Source organism: Triticum aestivum, chromosome 7B, assembly GCF_018294505.1.
Source record: "Triticum aestivum cultivar Chinese Spring chromosome 7B, IWGSC CS RefSeq v2.1, whole genome shotgun sequence".
Lineage (NCBI taxonomy): Eukaryota > Viridiplantae > Streptophyta > Magnoliopsida > Poales > Poaceae > Triticum > Triticum aestivum.
In genome coordinates, this window is record NC_057813.1 from 222,841,391 (window position 1) to 222,865,469 (window position 24,079).

Consider the following 24,079-nt stretch of genomic DNA (forward strand, 5'->3'; position numbering starts at 1 on the left):
TCATGCTAGTGGGTTTCATCTATTTACTGTGGCAATGACAGGTCATGCAGAGGATAAAGGGGTTGAACTACTGCAGCAAGTAACAGTTGTATCGTTGTTGTCCTAATGTAGTAAAATAGAGCAGGAGCGAGAGAGTGGGATTGTATCGGAATGAACAAGGAGGTTCTGCTTGCCTGGCACTTCTGAAGATAGTATATCTCTTCATCAGTGTCATCGAACTCATCGTCGAAACGCGTCTATCGAGAGGGGGCAATTACCGGCAACTGAGAAAGAAACACAATCAATGCAAATGCACAATATGATGCATGATCATGACATGGCAACATGCTGGTGTTTTGAGCTAATGCAACTAGCCACAAAGTTAAATGAAGTTGGTTTGAACCCTAAGTTCAAATCCAAACTCCATATGTGAAATTTAAATGCCATTTATATGATTTGTCCTAAACAGCAGCCACAAGTTGTTCTAACATGCATGAAAATGGTACAGATGGATAGATTGGATTTTTCTGGTCATTGTTCATATATAAATTATTTCATTCTGAGTTACGGTTGAATTTATATGAATTTTTGAAGTTTAGACTATTTTCTAGATTTTCCTAAATAAGAATAAATACAGAAAAAGATTAACTGCATCAGCATGACATCGGGGTGACGTCAGCAGGTCAATTGGGTCGGCCAGGTCAAACCTGACCTGTGGGACCCACTGGTCAGTGACTCAGTTAACTAACTGAGATAGTTAGTGCAAAATTAGCCCTAACTAAGCTGTTAGCAGTGCGGGGCCCACGTGTCAGTGGATCATCTAATTAACTAGTTAACTAACACTAACTAAACCTAACACTAATTAAACAGGGGCCTGGGCCCACTCGTCAGTGAGAGAGAGGGGTCAAACCCCTGGGCAGACAGGGTCAAACCCCGCCGGTCAAAGCGGTCAACCCGCCGGCGTTTAGCCGCCGGCAAGGCCAGATGCGGCGGCGGGCTTCGGGTTTGGTCCTCCGTCGACCAAATCGATGGCGGAGATGCTATACGTGCTGCTGGTGGACTCGCGCGTCGAGTGGTGCAGGCGGTGTGTGCGCGGGTGGCCGCAGATGACGCCGCGTCGAGCCAGGCGGTGGCCGGAGCTCGGGGGTGCACGGGAACGCGGCTGCAGCGTGCAAACGCATGAACTAATGTGCTCAAGAGCCTCTACGCGATGTGACAAGAACAACGAACGCACACACGGGGCCGTTAGGTCACTGGGCCACGCCGGCGACGAGCGCGGGCGGCGGCGGGTTCGGGCGTAGGTGGTTCGGTGGCTACGGCGGTCTACGGGGAAGAAGAGAGAGATGGACGGGGGCAGAGGCTCACGGCGAGTTGGACGAGGGGGTCGGCGAGCTCGGAGACGGTCCGGAGTAGTCGGGGCGGCAAGGGGGATCTCCGGCGGCCGACGGCGAAGATGAAGATGATGGAGTCGCTTCGGGCGTCCCGCGGGCGCATGCTTCGTCTTGAGGCTCCGTGGCGTCGAGGTGGAGCCTTTGGGCATGGCGGAAGGGTGAGGGGGTGGCTCTGGGCACGGTGGCAGCGAATGGCGGTGGCGGTCGCTCTCGGATGCGTGCGAGAGAGAGAACAGAGGAGGGGGAAGGGTCCAGGGAGAGTGAGAGAGAGGCCAGGGGTGTCGTGGCGTCTCCGTGGCGTCCTCAGAAGAGTCGGGGCATCGCGGTGGAAGCAGGAGCTGGCGCGCGCGTGGCGACCACACTCCCTGCCTACTCACGCTGGGAGGAAGACGACAGAGGGGTTGCGGTGGTGGGTGGGCCAGTTGGCTGGGCCGGCCAGCTGCGGTGTTGGGCCAGATGGGGCGCTAGTGGGGCCGCAGGTAAGTCCAGGTAAACCTTTCTCTCTCTCTCTCTCTCTCTCCTTTTATTAATGTTTTCTATTTTCTGTCTTTGTTTTCTTTTGGATTTAGTAAAATACTAAATCACTTTATAAAATCCTGAAATAAATTGTGCCACATACTGGATTATTCCCAACAGCCCTCAACCATTTTCAGAATTATTAGAGCATTTAAAATATTTATAGAATTTAAATGCCCCAATTAAAATACAATATGAGTTAATTCAAAAATCCATAAATGGCCAAGAAATATGCTCATCATTTTTGGCAGAGGCTTTCACCTTCATCAAAAATCATGAACATTTCCAAAGGCATTTTGGGTTCATTGAAGATTATTTTATGTGGAACCTATTTGATTTGATCTAGTGCTAGGGTTTGATCAGTCCCCATTTCAAGTTCATTTGAAAAGTTAAACATGATGCACACATGAAGGGCTAGCCTACTGCATACCAGGACCAGGGATGTGACACGGCTGATCCCTTTTCAGAAATGACGCAGCTATCAATGTTTGAATTTGGGAGTTGTAATCTTCGAATTTGAACCTTGCAATATTTATGGTATTTGTTATACTAAACCGTTTCTGTTCATTCGAGTGAACCGCGTGTCGTATATCGCACACACCTTGATCTGGCTGACCGTTTCTTTTGTGTTGCCTAATCACAAACAGTTCATCCGAGTGAACTGTATGTTATAAATCGCACACACCTTCTTCTGGCTGACCATTTCTTTTGTGTTGCCTAATCATAAATAGTTCATCTGAGTGAACCGTATGTTGTACATCGCACACACCTTCATCTGGCTGCCCGTTTCTTTTGTTCCTCCTCATCGAAAATGGTTAATTGAACTGAACAGTATGCCCTGAATCGCACACGCAACTAAAATCTGAACCCTGTTGATGCATCCATCATCGCAAACGTTTTGCACCTTTTTTGAAGGGTTTTTTACACCACCGTTTGTGATTATTGCATCGTACACAGTTTCGTCGAAGGGTCTCTAATCGTAGTGCCGCGTTAGCAGCATCCTGCAGTAGTGGTAGGTCAAAGACGTCGCATTTTATTGTATTATACTTATCATACTTATTGTACAAAACGCATTGTGCTATGTAAAAATATGTGATTGTATCATTGTTAACTTTCTGTAAAATGCTAAATCAAGATAGGCGTGAGCACTTTTAGAAATATTTCTAAGGACCTTAAATATATCCATGTCGAGATTTTTGGAAACAGTATGAGCACTTAACACAAATTTGATATTCCATTGCAGAAAACACTGAGAGCACTTTCAGAGTCTTAGTGCATTGAAAACAAATAAATCACACAGACACCATTTGACATCAAACACTGTCTAAATATAGGAGCGCGCCTCAACTACAACACAGAGGCACGATCGTGACTCTTCTGCATCTACCATCGTGACTCTGTTGCATCCAAAACTATGACTCTGCTGAAACTACCACCGTGACCATACTGCATCCACGACCGTCACTCTGCTGCATCTACCACCGTGCATTGACTAGGTTCAAGGCCATGCCTCTCCCAGGAAACGTGTCAACTGAAATAACTGAAACACAAAGGCACAACCGTGGCTCTTGGTAATATAGGACCGTGCATCCACTAGGTTGACGAGTCATGCCTCTTCGACTAAACCTATTGGCGCACAAAACTTGGGACGACAGACACACGAACGTGACTCTTCGTACTATAGCAATGTGCCTTCTCTAGCAGCACAACAGTGCCTCTCTCAGTAGAGATGTTGGCGAAGAAACTTTTGGAACACAGAGGAAAGGGACAAGCAACAACACTAAACAAAATACTCAACGTATACATTTTCAAACACAAAAGCATGACAGTGCCTCGAATTTATAAATAAACGTGCCTCTACTATCTTCATGACCCTGATTCTCAGTCTATACGTACCAAACAGAAACATTTGAAACACACAAGCACACCCATGCTTCTAATTTGTGCATAACCGTGCCTCCATTACCTACACGCATGTGCATCTTTGACTGTCCATGTCAGAGGAAACATATCGAAAACAAAGGCACGCTCGTGCCTCTAATTTATGTATAACTGTGCCTCTCATAATTTGACATATGTCCCAAAAAACAACTAAAACGGAGATGCACAACCCTGCGTCTTCAACATCCATAGTACAACAATGAACAGGTAGGTTCATATGAGTTTTATATATCTAAATAACATTATATTCTACCATAGATTTTTAAATAACATATGTTTCCACTTCACAACCTATAACCAACATTACTACGGCAGAAGGCTGAAGATAACAACAAGCCTCCCATCATGCTCTTTGAAGGTTATGAGCACCAAGTTGTTTCTTGAACACCATTCTACCACCCAGGAACAAGCAATGCTCACATGTATATCATCATCATGAGAATCCAAAGTAACTTCAAGAGTCAAAACACCAGACGTAGGAAATGACACAAACTCCTCCAAACTCCTCACAACCATGCTAGGAATAACCTGGCGAAAACATCAAGCTATTAGAAATAAACAAAAATTTCAAAACTATAAAAGATGAAATAATTAATAATTAATAAATAGAAACTAAGAAAAAAAGGGAAAATAAATCTGGCCATATGATGACCATTATAACATTCATAGAATTAATCCTGTGGACAAAAGGACAGCAGAGTATGTAGTTGTCATCAAAGAGTCGTCGCGACATGAAATACATTTGCTGATAATTGAGATCGACACCACAAGTGTAAAAACAAGTGCCAACAAGTTCCTTCTGAGAGTCACTCAGATCCTCAAGTGCTACAAAATCAAATTTCAAAGGTTCAAGGGAACAGCGACAAATGTCACGTGAAACAGGGTAAAACTTTCTTTGAAAATAAACCTTACCAACAGAGGGTAAAGGGGACAACATATCTCCACCCCGATAAAAATCAACAGCAATCAACGTTCGATAGTGCTCAAGCCTAACACTCATTATATCACGATGACGGAGACCATAATCAATCACCAGTCCCTCCCAAGGACCATGGAATTTGCTTCTCACCCGACCATGGCTAAACAGAACACCATATTATTCACCCTCACTGGAGTGAAGAGCGAGATCGGTATCTTTGTCACCCCTCCTTATGGCTAAAACCCTACACTACTCAATGTACCAAGCAACATGAGCTCTAACACTACATGGAAGATACTGCAAAACGAATCAAAACAACCATCATAATCACATAAACAAGACCTGGAATACTTTGCATTCAAAACAACATCAACAACAAATAAATAAATAAGTACGAACACAAAAATGATAATCTTCTTACAACACGCCTCGAACAACACCGATCTAGCACCACAGTGAACACATCCGCAGAAGAATCAAAAGAGGAACAAGGGCCACCTGGCGTATGGCAAAAAAGGGCAAGTCATACCTGCAAAGAACATGGTGATTATTAAGAACTGATTGCACAAACCGAGTTGAAAGTTGACATTTGATAGTGTTTGAAGCCCCCGCCCATATTCACCCCATAAATCTCCATTACCTGGAAATATAATCGGAAAATAAAAGGAAAACAAACCGAAAACAGGGAACCAACGAAGGCAACCGGTAGGCAACCTCGACGGCGCGAACGGTGAAGCGGCCGTGCACGGCGAAGAAGGGCCGCCGTAGGCAGGCGATAACAGTGACGCGCAATGAGGACGGCAACGAAGGCGAAAAAGGAAACCGAGAAAAAAGCCCAGGCGGCGACGATACGTCGACGACGCGAGAGAGAAATAGATCTCAGAAATAGATCAAAACTATATTACAAAACATTAAATGTTCAAGGACTAAAGTGGAAAAAGGGTAAACCATGAAGGAAAAACGGAAACAGGAAATCATGGGAGCGCCCCTTCGCGCAACAAGTGTAGCGTCCCGGAAAAGTCTGAGGAGCGCTCCGCATGACGCTTGTCGCGCGGGGAGCACTTCCCGACTGACTTTGCGGGGGGGGCGCTCCTCAACTAATGATTTGGCGTTAATCCTCCTTCTAGAAAGATCACGAGTCCGTGAATGCAAGTGGCACCTGGCCAAGCCCGTTAGGCCTAGATCCGGAGACTCATGTCCAACTTGATCTCAGAAGAAAAAAATGAGCCACCTTTTCTCAAATTAAGTAAATTATAATGAGCCAGATTCTAAAAAAAAAAGAGTAAATTAAAATGAGCCAATTGTTTGACAACAAAAACTAATGAGCCACTTTCTTCCACGAAATCAGCTTCAGCCTAGCAGTTCATTTAGGCAGCAAGTTCTCATTGCATGCTCCCCATGCAGGAAAAAAAACAAGTTCAAAACCCTGCATGCTTATTTTCAGAGGTGTATCTAATTGCAGAATGCAAAAAATATTCAGTGTCTTCCTACGTGTATTCAACCTCGTTTCTCACAAAAAAATATTCAGTGTCGTACCTATCCCATGTCATTCTGACAAGAATTACTATATACTTTCATGGACAGAAAAAAATGCTTCTCTCCAGCTGACCTCGCTACAAGTTGCAACCAATGCAAAATCTGCAACTGCAATGACCCAGCCCGCCAAAATCAACAAAATTGGACTTGACGACAGACGGCGCCAACCCACGAGGACGAACCACTGCTCTGATGGTTTTGACCTGCCGCCCGCACATAAGCAACGTAGTGCCCTCCATTCGTTTGAGTTCCGGAGTGGTCAACAACTCCAACTAGACGGTAGCTCAAGTTATCTTCGTCCTCAGACCTGAAGGCAAGAGCAAAATCAAAATAGTTAACCCATCCGTAAGGATTTCAGTTAGCAAGAAACTGATGATTAGCTAGAGTACCAACACTCATGTCTTTCTTGAAAACAACAAAATGCATACTCTATCAGATAAAAGACAGCACTTAAGTGACTGATTTGAATGCCAAGAAATTAAGGCCGCTGCAAGATGTATACCCATCTAGCGTTCAAAATACTAATCCAGAATTATAACTACCAATGGAAACTTCAACAAAAATAAAAGGTCGACGGGTTAAGCATAGCTACCAAAAGACAAGGAAATGCTACTATAATAACATTTCATGATATGATAAGTTTAGAACATAACCATAACTTCGCCAATGATACACTGCTATGTTGAATAGAGTTGTGGCAGACAGTCAGTACAACTTATACATACTCAAATATGATGATATCATATACAAAAAATTAGTTTCAATCGTACATGGTTCTGGTCCAAATGAAACTGTGAATGAACACTAAAATTCAGTTGATACTCAAACGCAATTAAATACATGGTGCAGCTCGACCGTTCAAATTGTCAGCATATTTCCATTTTCCTATGCAACGGAAATAGGATAGCTAAACATTGTTAACAAGAAAGCTCTATCAGATTAACAGAACAATATGGTGTATCTCAAGTGACTGATTATGTATTTACTCGTCAAACTCTTAGAAATAAAGACCCATGGTAATTCTCAACAGGCCATCGAAAGATGTGAGGTCTGTATGGTGAATAGAGTTTGTACTCGACGGCCTGGACATCTGATACATATTCCTATATGGTATCCTATTTGAATCAATGGCACAGGGTTCTGGTCCATATCAGGCTGTCAGTGCACACCCAGATTCAGCTGATACCTTTAGACGATTCAATTAAGCTTGCAATTATCGTGTCCTGAGAAGTACGAAATGCTAGTCTGAACCTATAAAATACTCCCTCTGACATATTAGTTTACGGAGGGAGTAGTTTACAAACTTACATATAAATCCCTGTAGTCTGACATATTTTTTGTGTTTAAAACCTTCATCTTTGTAACCGGCAAGATGATAATGGAATTGGTTGGCGGCCGCCGTCGTATGGCTGCGGCACCAGCGTCTTACCACGACGTCGTCACCGTCGGGAGGGAAGGAACTCGCCGTGCTTCGAATCAAGATTTGGCGAAGGGTTGGGGATAAATTGAGGAGAAAGTTGCTTTGAGATTCGCAGTGCCAGGTGTCATTCGATGGAGTTGGTCTACTGCATCGAGGGTCCTTTTTAACTGGCTGTGCTGCACAGAAACTTACAAATAAATTGTTGTGCCTTCATGCAGCAAGTGGCATTGGATTTTTTTTATCAAATCCTGAAAATGTATACCCTTATTCAGAAATTTTACAAATATTACCCCATCATCCACTTGTAGAACAAAGAGAGACTGCGTTCCTATGTTGGCCGACAAGGTCTTCTAACGGCCGAAAATGCCGATCCACGACCGGAGACATCTCTTCGTTCTCCACACGACCGGAGACATCTCTTCGTTCTCCACACGACCGAAAGAGTTAGATTTTATTTTCCCGTGGACACAGACTTACTATACTCGCTACTCCGACACACATAATCCACGCATCCAGAAGAAGAGGCTGAGAACAATCATCAACTGTTATCTGAAGGTGTTATTAATTGGAGAATACTACCCATCACAACAGAATATGCTTCATGTTTTCCACTGTCCTACAGTCAATGTTGTTCTTTTTTCCGATAAGGAGTTAATGTTGTTCTAACAAAACAGATCCAGTGTTCTTTTTTTTCACAAAAAAATAAGTTTCTCATGGACAGAAAAATGATTATGAACAGTGTGAACAGACCATCCGGCCTGCAATCTACATGCTGCAACCGATGCAAAGTCCTTGCAATGAATCAGCCAATGCAACAAAATTGGACGTGATGACGACTCTGTGTATCTATCTACACTTGGCAATTGACATGCTTGCTAATCTCAAACTTGAGCATCCTTTCTCGTTGCCCATCTGGTCTGGTTAGTTGGTGGGTAGGCTCCCAGATATGCCTCGGCCATCCATCCTCTCATAGAAAAGCATGTACGCCTCGCACCCGAGAACTTCTTCTAGAGGGACTTCCTTGATGTCGCGATCGGTTGCGCAAACCCATGAGGAAGAACCACTGCTCTGCTGCTTGCGACCTGCCCTCACATAAGCAACGTAGTGCCCTATACTCAAGGCATGGCCACAGTGCTCAATGACACCGACTAGGCGATAGCTGGAGTTACCTTTGTCGTCGGAAATGAAAAGTAGAAAAATAATAATAAACAGTTAGACCAGATGCAAGGAAACTGAAGATTAAGCTGGAGTACCAACAATGCAATGCCTTTCTTCAAACAACAAACTGGACATTTGTTAACAAGAAAGCTCTATCAGATTAACAAAACAATATGGTGTATCTCAAGTGACTGATTACGTACTTACTAATCATAACTCTTAGAAATAAAGGCTCATACTAATTCTCAACAGGCCATTCAAAGATCTTAGGTTTGTATATATATATAAATAACATAATATCCATCCAATTGCAATTCTAAAACCAGAACTATACTTAACAATCCAAACTTCAAACAGATTTTATACACTACACCCAGGTGATGATAATATAATCATAACTTGGTCAGTCATACTGATACACTACCAAGGTGAATAGAGTTTGTGCTCGACGGCCTCAACTGCCAAGATACATATTCCAATATGGTATCCTATACCAAAAATGAAAAACTAACAGTTTTAATCAATGGCACAGGGTTCTGGTTCATATCAGGCTATCAGTACACACTCAAATTAAGCTGATACCTTCAGACAGTTCAATTAAGCTAGCAATTATCATATCCTGACAAGTACGAAATGCTAGTCTGAACCCAGAAAAAAAATGTAGTCTGAACCTGAACCTATAAAATAGTTTACAAGATTGCATATAAATTCCTGAAGTCTGACATATTTTTTGTGTTTAAAACCTTCATTTTTGTAACCTGCAATGCCGGTTTTTGCAGAGAAGGAAGAAAGGAATACTCCTAAAGCTTTGTAGAAGCAAACTATGAAACAAAATAGTTACGGATTTCTAAAGATAAGAACTTGGCATAAAAGAAAAGTATTGCCTTGCAGAACTATCAGAATCAGTACCTGAGCAAGACATCATCACGAGTCCAACTTAGGACAGCATGACATGAGCCTGCGTACAAATAAAATAAAATAAAATCATCACTTCAATTGCAGAACAAGGTCTTTCTATGACATGCAATTCATGATCTTACACTTGATAACTGTGGCATATTCGAATAAATATAGCATTTTATTTCATTTGACAGTTAGATTACTATTGAACCATAAGATTCATCATCTTTGCATATAAAACAAAATGTCGCTGTGTAATAATATAGTCAAATACATAATCGTCGGTAATTTTGTTTTTGGCTCATTTTTATAGTGATGACTTTTTAACAGAAAAGGTAACAGTCATAAAGTTAACAAAATGTATCCAGACCACAGTATGCATACATGTCAAAAAGATCAAAACCCATCTCTAGTAATTCTTCAATTAAGTCTGCTAAGAAGTCACCGAGACACTTGAAGAGTAGGATCTCAAGTCCAGAATCGCATGGATAATAACAGTACCCGTTAATCTGAAAAAATGGTAGATCATTGAGTTCAGTACAAGATTAATGTTAAAAGCTTGGCAACAAATGCTCTGCAGTTGTGAGAAAGCGTTACCACTTACCCAAGCGTTTCCATAAGAATGCGAGAAATAATTGCGTGAAACAAAGAAAGCACTCAGCTTGTCTCCGGCGTAACTGCCCTTGGCATAGGTAATTTGAGTCACCCAGTTGGCTTGAACATTAATTTGCCACTCACTGTTTATATTACACCTTTCAATTGCACGAAAGAAAGCGAGTCTTCCTGCCCAGCCCAACGAGTCAAGTATGATTTTTAACTGAAAAATGATATTGATCCTGCACATGTATGGAAGGCCACCAAAATGCGTAAGCAACGCCAACTTACAGCTTGGCTCTAATTGGCCAGCAACCAGCCTGAATCCCCTCAGTTTTCTAACCAAATTTTGCATATAAGCGGGGTACTTCCCGTGAAGCCTGAAATACACCTCAATGTGCTCTGCAAGATTGTCAAGGTTGGCTTCAAAACAGCTCCGAATATGCATATAATGGCGATCATGGTCAGCCTCCAGAGGAACCAGGACATCAGAAATTGGTACAGGTGCGCGCAGTGCATATACTCTTCCATTCTCATCAACCGAGAAGTCATGGAATGTCAACATTTCTGTCCAATAGAAACCAGCATCCAAACTGTCAGTTACTAACTTAATCAGATTTCTGAAAATGGTGGAACCCATTGGAGTCAGTTCTGGCTCAGTGTTGGCACTATCCGGCATCTGTATCATTCTTAAGATTCCATCTTCAAAAGGAAATTGGGCCAGTACCAACGTCTGTTGATCCGGTATTCCTCCCAAAACCCTTGTGCGAATACGAACCGTTGAGCCCTTTCCAATGCCCGTCTCATTCAATTTGGTTTTTGAGTCTAAAATCATGCCACCATACTCCAAGTAGTGTTCTGTTTTATTGAACACAGTACTCATTTCAACTGCCTCCGCAAATTCTCGAGAAGATTTACTTAATTCAAACTGCATTGACATAGTCACACCAAGAACGGTCTCAACAAATAACTGTGTTTGTTCCATCTGAGCGTTACTTCCTTCTGTACTGCGACCATCTTTCTGCTCATTTTGGCTTCCCTCCATTTGTTGGGCAATATGATCATCCAGCATTGCCTGCTTCGCACAACCCTGATTTTGAGTGCTGGTATCCGGACTATCCTGGGCACTGAGCAGGTCAGTCTGTTTATCAGCTGGAAGCCCAGCTTCTTGTACACCTTGATCAGTTTCAGCTTTTTCACTGGCTGTGCTGCAAGAGGCAGAGTCCTTTTCACCACAGCTCGTCCCTGAAGTGATTTCTTCAGTAGTTATGCTTTCAGAGAGTATAACTTGATGATGTACATCTGAACGATATGGTTGCCTACTTGGAGATTCTACGGACAAGCTATTACAGTCACTAGATTGCTCACTTAGGCATGTTTTTCTGTCCGACAGCTCAGTCTGATCTCCATCAACAATTGTATTTATATTGGTGCTTGCCATGATCTGTTCAGCAACCTTGGAACAGTTCTCGCAGCTTTCCTTCACTCGACGCGCAAACAGTTCCAGGAAGTCCTCAATCAACCCAAGAGAGTTCATATGTTCGGCCTCATCATGAACAATATCACTGCTCTGAGCTTCCTCCTTGCCTTTGGTAGTAACTTTTACTGGGTAAGTCGTCTCCTTATCTTCTGGATTGCGAGAATCTGTTGTTGCTTCCTCCATTCCTTCAGTGTCATCAAATAAGTCAGGAATGAAATCCAAAATTTCTATTGGCACCTCAATGATCTCTTGTGGGACATCATTCTTCTGAGTCTGCATATGACCGTGTACAACATCCTTCACTTCGCTAGAATCTGCAGATTCAAACATACAGAGCTTAGCATTATCTACATTAGCAAGACCATGCAACCATAAGCCCTCACTCATCCTTTGCATAGAATCTTTATCGTGCACACTTTAAGCTGTTTATCTTTTTCGACAATATCCAAACACGCTTAAGTTAACCAACCATTTGGAGTAACACCAACTGTATGATGGTAAGGACTCAAGACCCTGGGCTTCCAATGGCAGTTTGAACTACTACACTACATGAACACCTTTGCCATGTTAAGACTACGGAAATATCCTGTCGGATTTTATGTAGCCACCCAAAAGGTTTTTCTGCTATTTCTTCATCCATGTGTAAAACGTCCATAACAATTATCATCATAACAATTGTGCACACTTTAAGCTGTTTATTTTTTTCAACAGTATCCAAACACCTTAAGTTGACCAACCATTTGGAGTAACACCAACTGTATGATGATAAGGACTCAAGACCCTGGTCTTCCCATGTCAGTTTGAACTACTACGCTACGGTGAACACCTTTGCCATGTTAACACTGCTGAAACATACTGTCGGATTTTATGTAGCCACCCAAAAGGTTATCCTGCTATTTCTTCTATCCATGTGTAAAACGTCCATAATAATTACCATCATAACAATTGTGCACACTTTAAGCTGTTTATTTTTTTTAACAGTATCCAAACACGCTTAGTTGACCAACCATTTGGAGTCACCTACTGTATGATGGTAAGGACTCAAGACCCTGGTCTTCCCATGGCAGTTTCAGTTTGAACTACTACGCTACGGTGAACACCTTTGCCATGTTAAGACTGCGGAAACATCCTGTTGGATTTTATGTAGCCACGCCAGAGGTTTTCCTGTTATTTCTTCTATCCATGTGAAAAACGTCCATAACAATTACCATCATAACAATTGTGCACACTTTAAGCTGTTTATTTTTTTTCCGACAGAATCCAAACACGCTTAAGTTGACCAACCATTTGGAGTAATACCTACTGTATGATGGTAAGGACTCAAGATCCTGGTCTTCCCATGGCAGTTTGAACTATTACGCTACGGTGAACACCTTTGCCATATTAAGACTGTTGAAACATACTGTAGGATTTTATGTAGCCACCCAAAAATATTTTCCTGCTATTTCTTTTATCCATGTGTAAAACGTCCATAACAGTTTTCTCTGCTTAGCTAGTTATGAAACTCCATTCCAAAAAGTACCATTGGCTTGTTTCCAGAGAAATAGCAAATAATACTAGTAGATCACACAATTCCGCATGTTCCTGCATTCTTTCCTCAAAAGTTGTATGATCTCAGACGTTCACCATTTCTTTCTAAGTTGAGTACAGGAGCGCATAAACTTACCAACTTGCAAAGGCCTGGGGGTTTTCTCCATTGCCCCATCTCCCAATCCTGAACTGGGAATCTGAAAAGTGCTGCCTTCAGCAACTGTTTGAATCTTATTATCTCCAAGCTCAACAACCTTGGAACAGTTACCACATTTCCATCCCATTGGACAATAGCAAAGAAGTGTCAAGCAGTCCTCGAGCGATGCAACAGAGTTCATATGTACTGCCTCATCATCAGTAATTTCACTGCTCTGAGCTCTCCCCTTGTCTTCTGTAGTAGGTTCTACTGAGTAAGTGTTCTCCTTGGCTTCTATATCAACAAGTGGAGGTGGACCAGTATCTTCTGGACTGTGAGGATCTACTATTGATTCATCCATTTCTTCAGTGTCATCAAACAAGTTAGCAATGAAATCAAGAGCTTTTATTGGCACTTCAATGATCTCTCGCGGGACATCATTCTTCTGAGTCTGCAAACGACCGTGTGCAACATCCTCCACTTCAGTAGAATCTGCAGATTCAAGCATACAGGGATTTAGCTTTATCTCATTAGCAAGATCATGCAACCAGAAACCCTCATCCTTTGCATATTTTTAGAATCTTTAACCACCACATTCTAAGGTCTCTTTTCTCGACAATAACCATACACGCTTAAGTTAACCAACCATTTTGAGCAACACTTATTTTATGAAGGTAAGGACTCAAGACCCTGAGCTATCTTCAAATGTCAATTCGAACTACTACACTATAGCAAACACTTTTGCCATGCTAAGACTGTTGAAACATCCAGCCCAATTTTTCGTAGCCACCCCAAAGGCTTTGCTGCTACTTCTTTAATCCATATGTAAAATGGCCTTAACAATTTTCTCTGCTTAACTATCACCAGAGCTCCATCCCCAAAAGTGTCATCTGTTCCCGTGTTCAGAAAAATAGCTAGCTTGTATTAGATCTCACTATTCCACACCTGCTGGCCTGTTCCGCATTCTATGTTTTAAGTTCGCTAGAGGAGCACATAAACTTACCAACTTGCAAAGGCTTGGGTATTTTCTCCATGGCCACATCTCCAAATTCTGAACCAGGAAACTGAGAATCACAGCCTTCAGCAATTGTTTGAATCTTTTCTCCATCGGTCTTGTCGGTTTGTTGGAATAGTTCCTTACGAGTCTTCGTCGGAGATCCACCGCTTCTGGTCATTGGTGGTAACGTAACACTTCTGGCTGGACAATCCTTTGATGGCAGTGCCAGTTGGAGCTCATCGAATTGCAGATCCAAAACTGATTTAGTTGGGCAACTTATGCAGTATAAGGTCTGACGCAGCCAGCCCCCGAAAATGGAATTGCCAATTGGACGAAACTCTGCACCCCCATGAAATTTGTTTAGGTCCTTCGTCTCCTCCTCCAAAGCAGTGCGCAAAGATGTAAGAAACTCTTGGCTGTCCTGCATATAAGAGCCCTTGAACTGTGGATTAAACACCCGCATACCTTCCAATAGCATCTCTGGATCCAGCGTGTGCCTGGCATCATTTGTGCTGCTTGTCTCCACAAATAATTGCTTCAGGTGCAGACCAATGCTCCCCAGCCGAGCACCCGGTCCTAAAATCGTTGTCCTCAGCTCACCGAGTGCAAGGAGGCACTGAAGCAGTGCATTCATGTAGCATGTGTTTCCAAGATTCGGCAACCCTCTGATAACACAGCCATTCCCATTAGCATACCCAGACGCATCATTGCCGGTCACTATTGCCCACAAATCCTTTGCATAACTCTCGGGCACCGTTCGCCACACATCCCATCCATTGCTGGCCGACATTGCCCGCTCAACCCTTTTATTTCTGGCCAGAGCTGCCCACTCATCATCGCTCAGCTTGTCCTGACCGAGCTTCAGAACGTGCCCACACTCGAAGCAGTAGCCCTTATACGGTTCATCGTACCACAGAGCAACCCAATGGTAGTCCCTGGTGGCGTGCAAGCGGGCGTGTCCCTGCGGATTTTCCATGCCCCCCTTCTCCCCGGTGCAGAAAGTAGAGGTGCACTCCGTGCACACCATAAACCTAGCAGCAGCTCCCCTCCAGGTGCAGGTGGTCGTGCACAGGAAATGCTCGCACTCTGGGGGCTTCTCGGCGGTCTTGATATCATGCACCATATCATCCAGCTCCTCCCTGTCCTTGAACAAGTGCTCGCATGACCCGATGTCGTATGTGCAGTCGCTGGTCTCCTCCACTTCCCCCGTCGATGGCGACTCGCTCAACAACACAGGTGCCTTGGACGCAGGCAGGTCCAGGTGCGGGTATTTCTGCGTGTTCTCAGGGTTCTGCGGGTTCTTGCCCCCCGGCTTGCACCCATCCTTTGCAATGCCAGACACCGATCCCCAGCCATCCTTTGCAACGCTATCCCCCAGTCCTTGCTGATCCTTTTTGTTTCTGGCCGCCACTGCATAGTCATCTTCGCTCCGGTCACTGAGCCTCATACCGCGCGCACACAAGAAGCAGTATCCCAAATTCGGTTCATCGCACCACTGAGCAACCCAATGCGTGTTCTCGCCAGCGTGCCAGAGGGCATGTTCCTGCGGGCTTTCCCTGTTCACCGGCCACCCAGAGCAGAAGAATCTGGAGCAGTTTATGCACTTCATCATCCCTTCGTTGCCCTTACAGGTCGTCTTGCACTTACTAAGATGGCACGTCCGGAGCACCGCCCGCTGCTCCGTGAGATAATACACGTGCATATCCAGGAGTTCGCGGTCCAAGCGTATGTGCTCGCACCGCCCGCCATCGCCGGTACTGTCGCTGCTTGTCCCCGCCTCCGATTCCCCGGACGATGGCCACTCGTCGCTCGACTCCGTCGGAGACGCAGGCGCGTCGCTGCATCCAGGACCTGCCACGGCCGCAGCCAGCGGGTCCAGGCGCGGAGATTTCTGCGGGCTCTCGGACGCCTCCTCCGCCCTCTCCCTCTTCTCCTCTACCATCACGCCTGTCGCCTGGAAACTAAGAAACAACAAGAATGAGTCAAGTGAATTCTGAACCCCCAAAACAGAACCATACGGACTAGAGTTAGCAGCGCCATGAACTTTCCTGAAGCAAAAATCCTGAAGAATCGGAGAACGAGAAAAAACTTCACCAACAAGTCGAGAAGAAATCGAACATTCCCATACGGACTAGAGTTAACAGCGCCATGAACTTTCCTGAAGCAAAAATCCTGAAGAATCGGAGAACGAGAAAAAACTTCACCAACAAGTCGAGAAGAAATCGAACATCAAGAGCTTCCCAACATACGGCGGAAAAACAACCGAGCACGCCAGCGAGGTGGAGGACAAGGAAAACCTCCGCCGTCAACACACGAAGAATCCGAGCATTGCGGCGGAGAAACACACAAGAGCGGCTACGCGGATCCGATTGGGGGACCGAGAGACAAACCCACCAGTCCACCAACACCACGCGATTAAGCAAGCACGCGCGCACACGCGGCGGAGGGGGGGGGGGGAGGCGAGGCTTACCAGGAGACGGCGAGGGAGAGGGCCTTGGAGGAAGAACCCGAGCAGCCGGAGGAGGCGTCCGCGGCCGCGACGAGGCCGAGAGAGGGTGGAGGAGGAGGGAGGTGGGAAGAGCGGGAGGCGGTTTCGCTGGTCGGGCACGGTGGCGCCGGGGCGGGTTTGTTGGGCTGTGTGAGGAACTGTTGCGCCCGTGCCTGCCGAATGCAGGCTATTTGGGTTTGGACTTTGGACCCCTTGACGGCGCTAACCCTCCTCCTTCTAGAAGGATCACGAGTCCGTGAATGGGTGTGCCAGCGGGCCAGGCCCGCTGGGCCTAGTTCCGGAGACCCATGTCCAACTTGATCTCCAAAAGAAAAAAAAGAGCCAACTTTTCTCAAATTAAGTAAATTATAATGAGCCAATTGTCTGACAAAAAAATGAGCCACTTTCTTACACTAGAAAAATTAATGAGAACAATATTTCTTGAGATTTAGCAAGTGAATATTTTTCTTCTTGTTGTTGAATAAACGCAACCGACATCACACCATAAACGCAACCGACATGACACCATAAAATTGCCCCACATAGATTTAGGCGTCAGAGATCAACTCATGAATAGCGGTGGGGGTATGTCCAAGACATCAGAAATTGGTGGCGGAGGTGCAGTTCCGAGGGACCACAATGGAAGCTTCATAGCAAGAGTCTGCCATCTTTTTCCTTCGGTTGCTGATCCTGAGCTAGCGAAACTGCTCGCCTGTCGTCGTGCAATCAGATGCCATGGAAATCAATGTGAGGAGGCTCGTCTTGGAGACTGGTTCTGCGGGAGGGGGGGGGGGTGATATGTAAGATAACTGATCAAGTTAAGGATCTGTCTGCATACGGGCATGTGGTTTAGAAAATCAAAACATTACTACAAACTCTTGATGATTTTGAGGTTGGTTGGGTGCTCTGCGGATAGCGCATCACATGTAGTGGCTAGAGAAGTTTGCACTAAGAAACTTTTTTTTTGAACAACAGAAGGCGTGGGAAGCGCCAAACTTTTCATTCGGCTCAGTAGCAACGTAGAACATGGATTACAAAGCCCTGAAACTAAAAATTGGAGAGAAGAGAAACTATAGGGTAGGTCATAGTCTTGTGAGCTGAAGCAAAGCAACATATGCCAGGTTCAACATCTGACCTAAGAAACTGACGGACTACATTATGAGCAATTCCATTTATCTCTCTTGAAATATGAAACATCTACGATTGAAGATTTGAAGAGTAGAAGAAATCAACTAAAGTTTTTTGATAGCCCAAGGAGTAGAAGCCTCTAAAATTCTCCCATTCGCCACAACCGAACCCAAGGAAAGGCAATCTGTGAGGAACGTGGGTTGGATAATGTGAAGAGATGTGTTGGTGATGATGTGGATGCCTCGAACTACACATTTACTTCACTTTGATCCCGCGACAAAGAAAGATAAACTCCAACACTAGTAGTTGCTGATCCCTGAGATAAACCAGGAACATTTTTACATTTAAAAGCTGCATCAGAATAAAATTTGGGCCCTGCAATGCGAAGATCAGATTTAACTGTTTGACCCTACAAAGGAATTTCGATAGTAGGAGTTTAAAGAAGGATTGGAGCATGAGGCTGGAAGTGCTGAGAATTATTAGTAAGATCACAAGGCTCAAGAGACGAAGCATTTGCTGGAATATTAAGATGACACTAGTAGGAAAACCCTTATAGGAATAGTTAGTTGGCAGCGCAACATGAAAATTGGACGCTAACGCTATTTATGTCAAGTAGCACCGGCGTCGGCTCGGAGCATATAACTGATACGGTATAGTTAGGGGCATTGAACATTTAGCGGACGTCCGTAGTGCCATATACTATGTATTCAGGCCTCTCTTTAACATAAACATATGTATAGAGGCATGTCGGACACACCATCTCCCTCTCTCTCTCTCTCACCCACTAGGTGGAGTCGTAGTGGACATGTATGAAGAGAAGAGGTGCACGCACGTGCGCATTGCCTCCCTCACACACACGTGCGGGTACACGGTGGAGCACATTTCTCTAAGGAGAGTTAGCCCTCATGATAATTTGACGCATGTTGAAAGACTTGTTAGATGACGTGGCACTGGTTTATAGCCAACAACCGGCTATATGAAGTTGCCATGTCATATATAGTCAACCTAATAGCCAACGTGTATAGTATAGCTAGTTGCTAAGCAGTACTACTTTATTAATGCATGACCTATTGTACACTCTCACAATGTTTTTTGGAGTCCGTGCTATAGCCGGCTGTTAATCGACGGCCCGCTTCCATTCTCTCTCTTATTCTCTCTCATCCAATTGAACACAAATATAATTGTTTAATCATTATAGCCTGCTGACTGTAACTTATTATACTCGCTCTTCCGGTGCAAAGCAATTAGGAAACAAAATATGAGCAAGTTTTTGTTTCGGGAGATGTCTCTCTTTTTCAGTCAATATATTTTTGAACAAAATGATGGGGGAGCTCAATGAAGCCACGTGGCACATGTGGAGGGGTTGTTCGCCAGCTTCTTGCGTGGATTGATCACACTGACGTGCTGATGCTTCCAGAAGAACGTAGACACTGTTGGGTACAATGAGGTTACTGTAGACATGAATCCCAGCCATTCCGAGGCAATTAGACCATTGGATCAACATCAATGAATGGCTAATATCGCGTCACACGTGAAATTGAGAATTTCTAAACTGATTATAGAAATAACCACCAGTGGGCTACTCATTTTTTGCTCCGAGAGGTTGTGGGCGTCTGGCTCCGCCATGATGGCCTATGAGGACGCGGGCCCACGTAAGCATCCGAGAAATGTATGTAATGAGGATTTCTAGCGATGAATCTCGTTAAGGAGGCAAAGCAAGTGTTACCCTTTACAAATTAAGTTAGGCGGTAAACTTACAACCCGTCGCGCTGGCGTCGCCCCAACACATGGTCTGTCCACCCCGCCACTCACCGAAAGGATGCGCATCGGCTTGGTGCGTCACCGACACGTGCGACCGCATGTAAGCAGTAGCACCAACACAAGGTCGGTCCGGCTCGTCGCTTAGCATGAACAGATGGTATGTCCGGCCCGCTGCTCACCAAAGCGACGTGCATCAGCTTGGTACATCATTTATGTTCGACCGCATGTGAGTAGTAGCAAACCGACAGGCCAAGCTCCCCTGTCTACCGCACGCCAAAAGCCCGGCCTTTTATTGTAGATCCCATTAAAAAAATGAAGATCGCACATAGGAGCAGACCATGGCAGTTGCGAACGCTCGAGTGGCAGTTTGTAGGGGAGGGGCATGGTGTAGCAATTTTGTAATATGCCACGACACTTCTTTTTCTACTATTGTGTACGTGCAATAACTGGCACCGTCAGATACATATTTTACGGTTATTGGGGCGTTTGCTAGGAATAGCCTCGTGGCGAGCTATAGACATCTTTTTTCACACGCATTACACCGACACATATCATCTCTCTCCCTCTTTCCCATGCACACACCTAATCTCTCGGGACTTCTCGCACGCACCATCTCTAGCTCTCTACGTTGATGCCACCCACATACACTTGTACTCTGTGTTTAGTGTGTTGTACACGAAGAGAGGAGGTGCACACACGCACTCGTCCTCTCTCACACACGCATCTTTAGCTATGAATTGTAGTGTTCTCAACCATCCGATTGGATCTATCATAGGTTCACGTTGCTCCTTGGCCTTGAGATTGAGAAGTTTAAAACACGGAGGCTAAGCTGGAGGTGCGATGTTTTGGTTAATGTGTTGGCCACACACGGCACCAACACGACACGAGCTTCGTCTGCCTGGTGTGCAGTCAGGTGAGTACTACTACTTTGATGTGTCGCGTCAACTCACAGAAGTATGCAACACTTCCTCAACAAACAAGCATATAAGCAGCTTATACTCCTTACCCAAAGGATCTTTATATCCAATAGACACAAAATATCCCTTCGACTGTTGGAAATTACTTTAATTGTTGATCTGATGTCGAAGTAATTGCTGCATCGCCGCCAAAATCCACTATCTTTTAAGCTAAAGTAGAACGAGCTAAACCCTATATTAGCATATTACTAAGATAAATAAAAGGCACTGTAGAATCATTTAGGTGAGCTTGTCAATCTGAATGTGGAGGGACACCGTCCTCGACAACCCAGCCCCGGCCAGCAGTTTGGGCGGCACTGTGAAGAATGTCAGCTCCTACACGGCGACGGCGCCGGGCTCCTTGTTGCTTGTCACCTTGATTTCCACCTTGACGGTGTCGGTCCTGCCTTTGGGCTCCCCCGGAGGGCCATTTGCCCACACCTTGGCCGCGTAGTCCGGTGGTGGGGACGCCCCCGCTCTGATGCAGACGACCGGCACGGCGATAGGCGCGCCGATGTCGAGCACGCCGCCGACCACGATAAATGTGCGGTCGTCCTCCTCTGTGAACAACAAGTGCCGCGGCTCCGACACCGGCACTTGCAGCTGGAGCACCTTGCCTTACTGGATCCTGTGCACGGGCATGGGATGCACAGTGCTGATGTGGTGGGGGAGCGTCGGCGACGGGCCTTCATAGCCGCAGATGGGAACGGGGCATTTGCAGGGCATGAGCGGACACACGCTCTGGTAATCGTCGAGCTTGTGGTAAGTGACGTAGAGCCCACAACCTTCGTGCGGGCACTCCACCCTCACCGAGGAGAGGACGGCATCCATCATCGTGTTGCGCACGTCAAAGTTGCCGCCACGCTCGCACTTCTGGCACTCCCGCTGGTTCCCGACGCGCTCGCCGTGACAGTCCGCTCAGGCCAAGTGCTCTCCCTTGCACTGCACAAATCAATCGAACAACACATCAATCAAGAAACCTACACCTTGCTCGACCAGCCGAACGGACGAGGTGTATTCGAACCTCGTACACTGGAGGCTTCAAGGGACAGAGGCACAAGGGGCAGTGGAGCAAGGTTAGGTCTGATACGTCTCCAACGTATCTATAATTTTTGATTGCTCCATGCTACTTTATCTACTGTTTTGGACTATATTGGGCTTTATTTTCCACTTTTATATTACTTTTGGGACTAACCTATTAACCGAAGGCCCATCCCAGAATTGTTGTTTTTTGCCTTTTTCAGTATTTCGAAGAAACAAAATATCAAACGGAGTCCAAACGGAATGAAACCTTCGGGATCGTGATTTTCCAACCGGACGTGACCCAGGAGACTTGGACCCTACTCCAAGCAGTCTCCGAGGAGGTCACGAGGGTGGGAGGCGCGCCCCCCTGGGCGCGCCCCCTACCTCGTGGGCCCCTCGGAGCTCCAGCGACGTACTCCTTCCTCCTATATATACCGACATATCCCCGAACGATCAGAATGGGAGCCAAAAACCTAATTCCACCGTCGCAACCTTCTATATCCACGAGATCCCATCTTGGGGCCTGTTCCGGAGCTCCGCCAGAGGGGGCATCCACCACAGAGGGCTTCTACATCATCACCATAGCCCCTCCGATGAAGTGTGAGTAGTTTACTTCAGACCTTCGGTTCCATAGCTAGTAGCTAGATGGCTTCTTCTCTCTTTTTGGATCTCAATACAATGTTCTCCCCCTCTCTCATGGAGAGCTATTCGATGTAATCTTCTTTTTGCGGTGTGTTTGTTGAGACCGATGAATTGTGGGTTTATGATCCAGTATTATCTATGGAAAATATTTGATTCTTCTCTGAATTCTTTTATGTATGATTGAGTTATCTTTGCAAGTCTCTTCGAATTATCTTTTTGGTTTGGCCAACTAGATTGGTAGTTCTTGCAATGGGAGAAGTGCTTAGCTTTGGGTTCAATCTTGCGGTGTCCTTACTCAGTGACAGAAAGAGTTGCAAGGCACGTATTGTATTGTTGCCATCGAGGATAACAAGATGGGGTTTTTATCATATTGCATGAGTTTATCCCTCTACATCATGTCATCTTGCTTACGGCGTTACTCTGTTTTTTACTTAATACTCTAGATGCATGCTGGATAGCGGTCGATGAGTGGAGTAATAGTAGTAGATGCAGAATCATTTCGATCTACTTGTTTTGGACGTGATGCCTATATACATGATCATTGCCTAGATATACTCATAACTATGCTCAATTCTGTCAATTGCTCAACAGTAATTTGTTCACCCACCGTAGAATACTTATGCTCTTGAGAGAAGCCACTAGTGAAACCTATGGCCCCCGGGTCTATTCTCATCATATCAATCTCTATCACTTTATTTACTTGCTTTGTTTTACTTTGCCTTTTACTTTTTACTTTGCATCTATATATCAAAAATACCAAAAATATTATCTCTATCAGATCTCACTCTCGTAAGTGACCGTGAAGGGATTGACAACCCCTAAGCGTTGGTTGCGAGTTGCTATCATTTTGTGTAGGTACGAGGGACTTGTGCGTGGTCTCCTACTGGATTGATACCTTGGTTCTCAAAAACCGAGGGAAATACTTACGCTACTTTGCTGCATCATCATCTCCTCTTCGGGGAAATCCAACGCAGTGCTCAAGAGGTAGCAAGGTCCATATAGACCTCCATCGTCGGGTCCTGTTCTGTCGGCATGATCTCGCCCTCCTCGTGCACCACCATCTCTCGCTTTAGGGCTGGGGCATTGGAAAGTTTTACCATCAAATATTCATACTACTTGAAGGTGCATTAAATCAACACATGCAAGTATCAAAAGGAAAGTCACGGCATGCATGCATGTGTTGTAATTAATGCATCAGTAAACACAAATTATTGAAATATATTGAGTGCAATGCTTTGATGTGTCGCGTCAACTCGTACAACAAGGAGAAGCTTGATTACAATGCCCTCTCCCACCCTCGCCCATGAGCGTGGTGGCTCGCAGGACTAGGAGAAGCTTTCGCTACACGCTCTCCCTCCCGCACGCGGTGGACATGCAGCAATTCATTCGGTGTTAGTTAACCAGAAGCATACTGTAGTAGTATCATCAAGTTCGACTTCCCGAAGAGGCGAAGAGCCAAGCGCAACCCGAACGCTCGTGTGGCAGTTTCATGTGTAGGGGAGGTAGTAGTAACTAGTCTAGGATAGCGTGTACCATGCTTCTAAGCTTAAGACTGGCCATAGTGGGGGTAACATAACCGGTATC

At 45.0% G+C, this 24,079-nt stretch overlaps 1 protein-coding gene and 1 pseudogene across 1 annotated transcript; both read right to left on the reverse strand.

Moving 5' to 3' along the window:
- Positions 1-8,309: 8,309 nt before the first annotated feature.
- LOC123162380 (uncharacterized) lies at positions 8,310-17,176 on the reverse strand. Its single transcript, XM_044580169.1, has 7 exons — positions 16,968-17,176; positions 14,504-16,458; positions 13,501-13,992; positions 10,365-12,148; positions 10,145-10,269; positions 9,770-9,818; positions 8,310-8,871 (listed from the first exon to the last, which is right to left on the reverse strand). The coding sequence occupies exons 2-6, from the start codon at positions 16,437-16,439 to the stop codon at positions 9,785-9,787; spliced, it is 4,371 nt and encodes a 1,456-aa protein (XP_044436104.1). The 5' UTR covers positions 16,440-16,458; positions 16,968-17,176; the 3' UTR covers positions 8,310-8,871; positions 9,770-9,784.
- Positions 17,177-21,070: 3,894 nt separating this feature from the next.
- LOC123157296 (putative E3 ubiquitin-protein ligase SINA-like 6) lies at positions 21,071-21,664 on the reverse strand (annotated as a pseudogene).
- Positions 21,665-24,079: the final 2,415 nt, after the last annotated feature.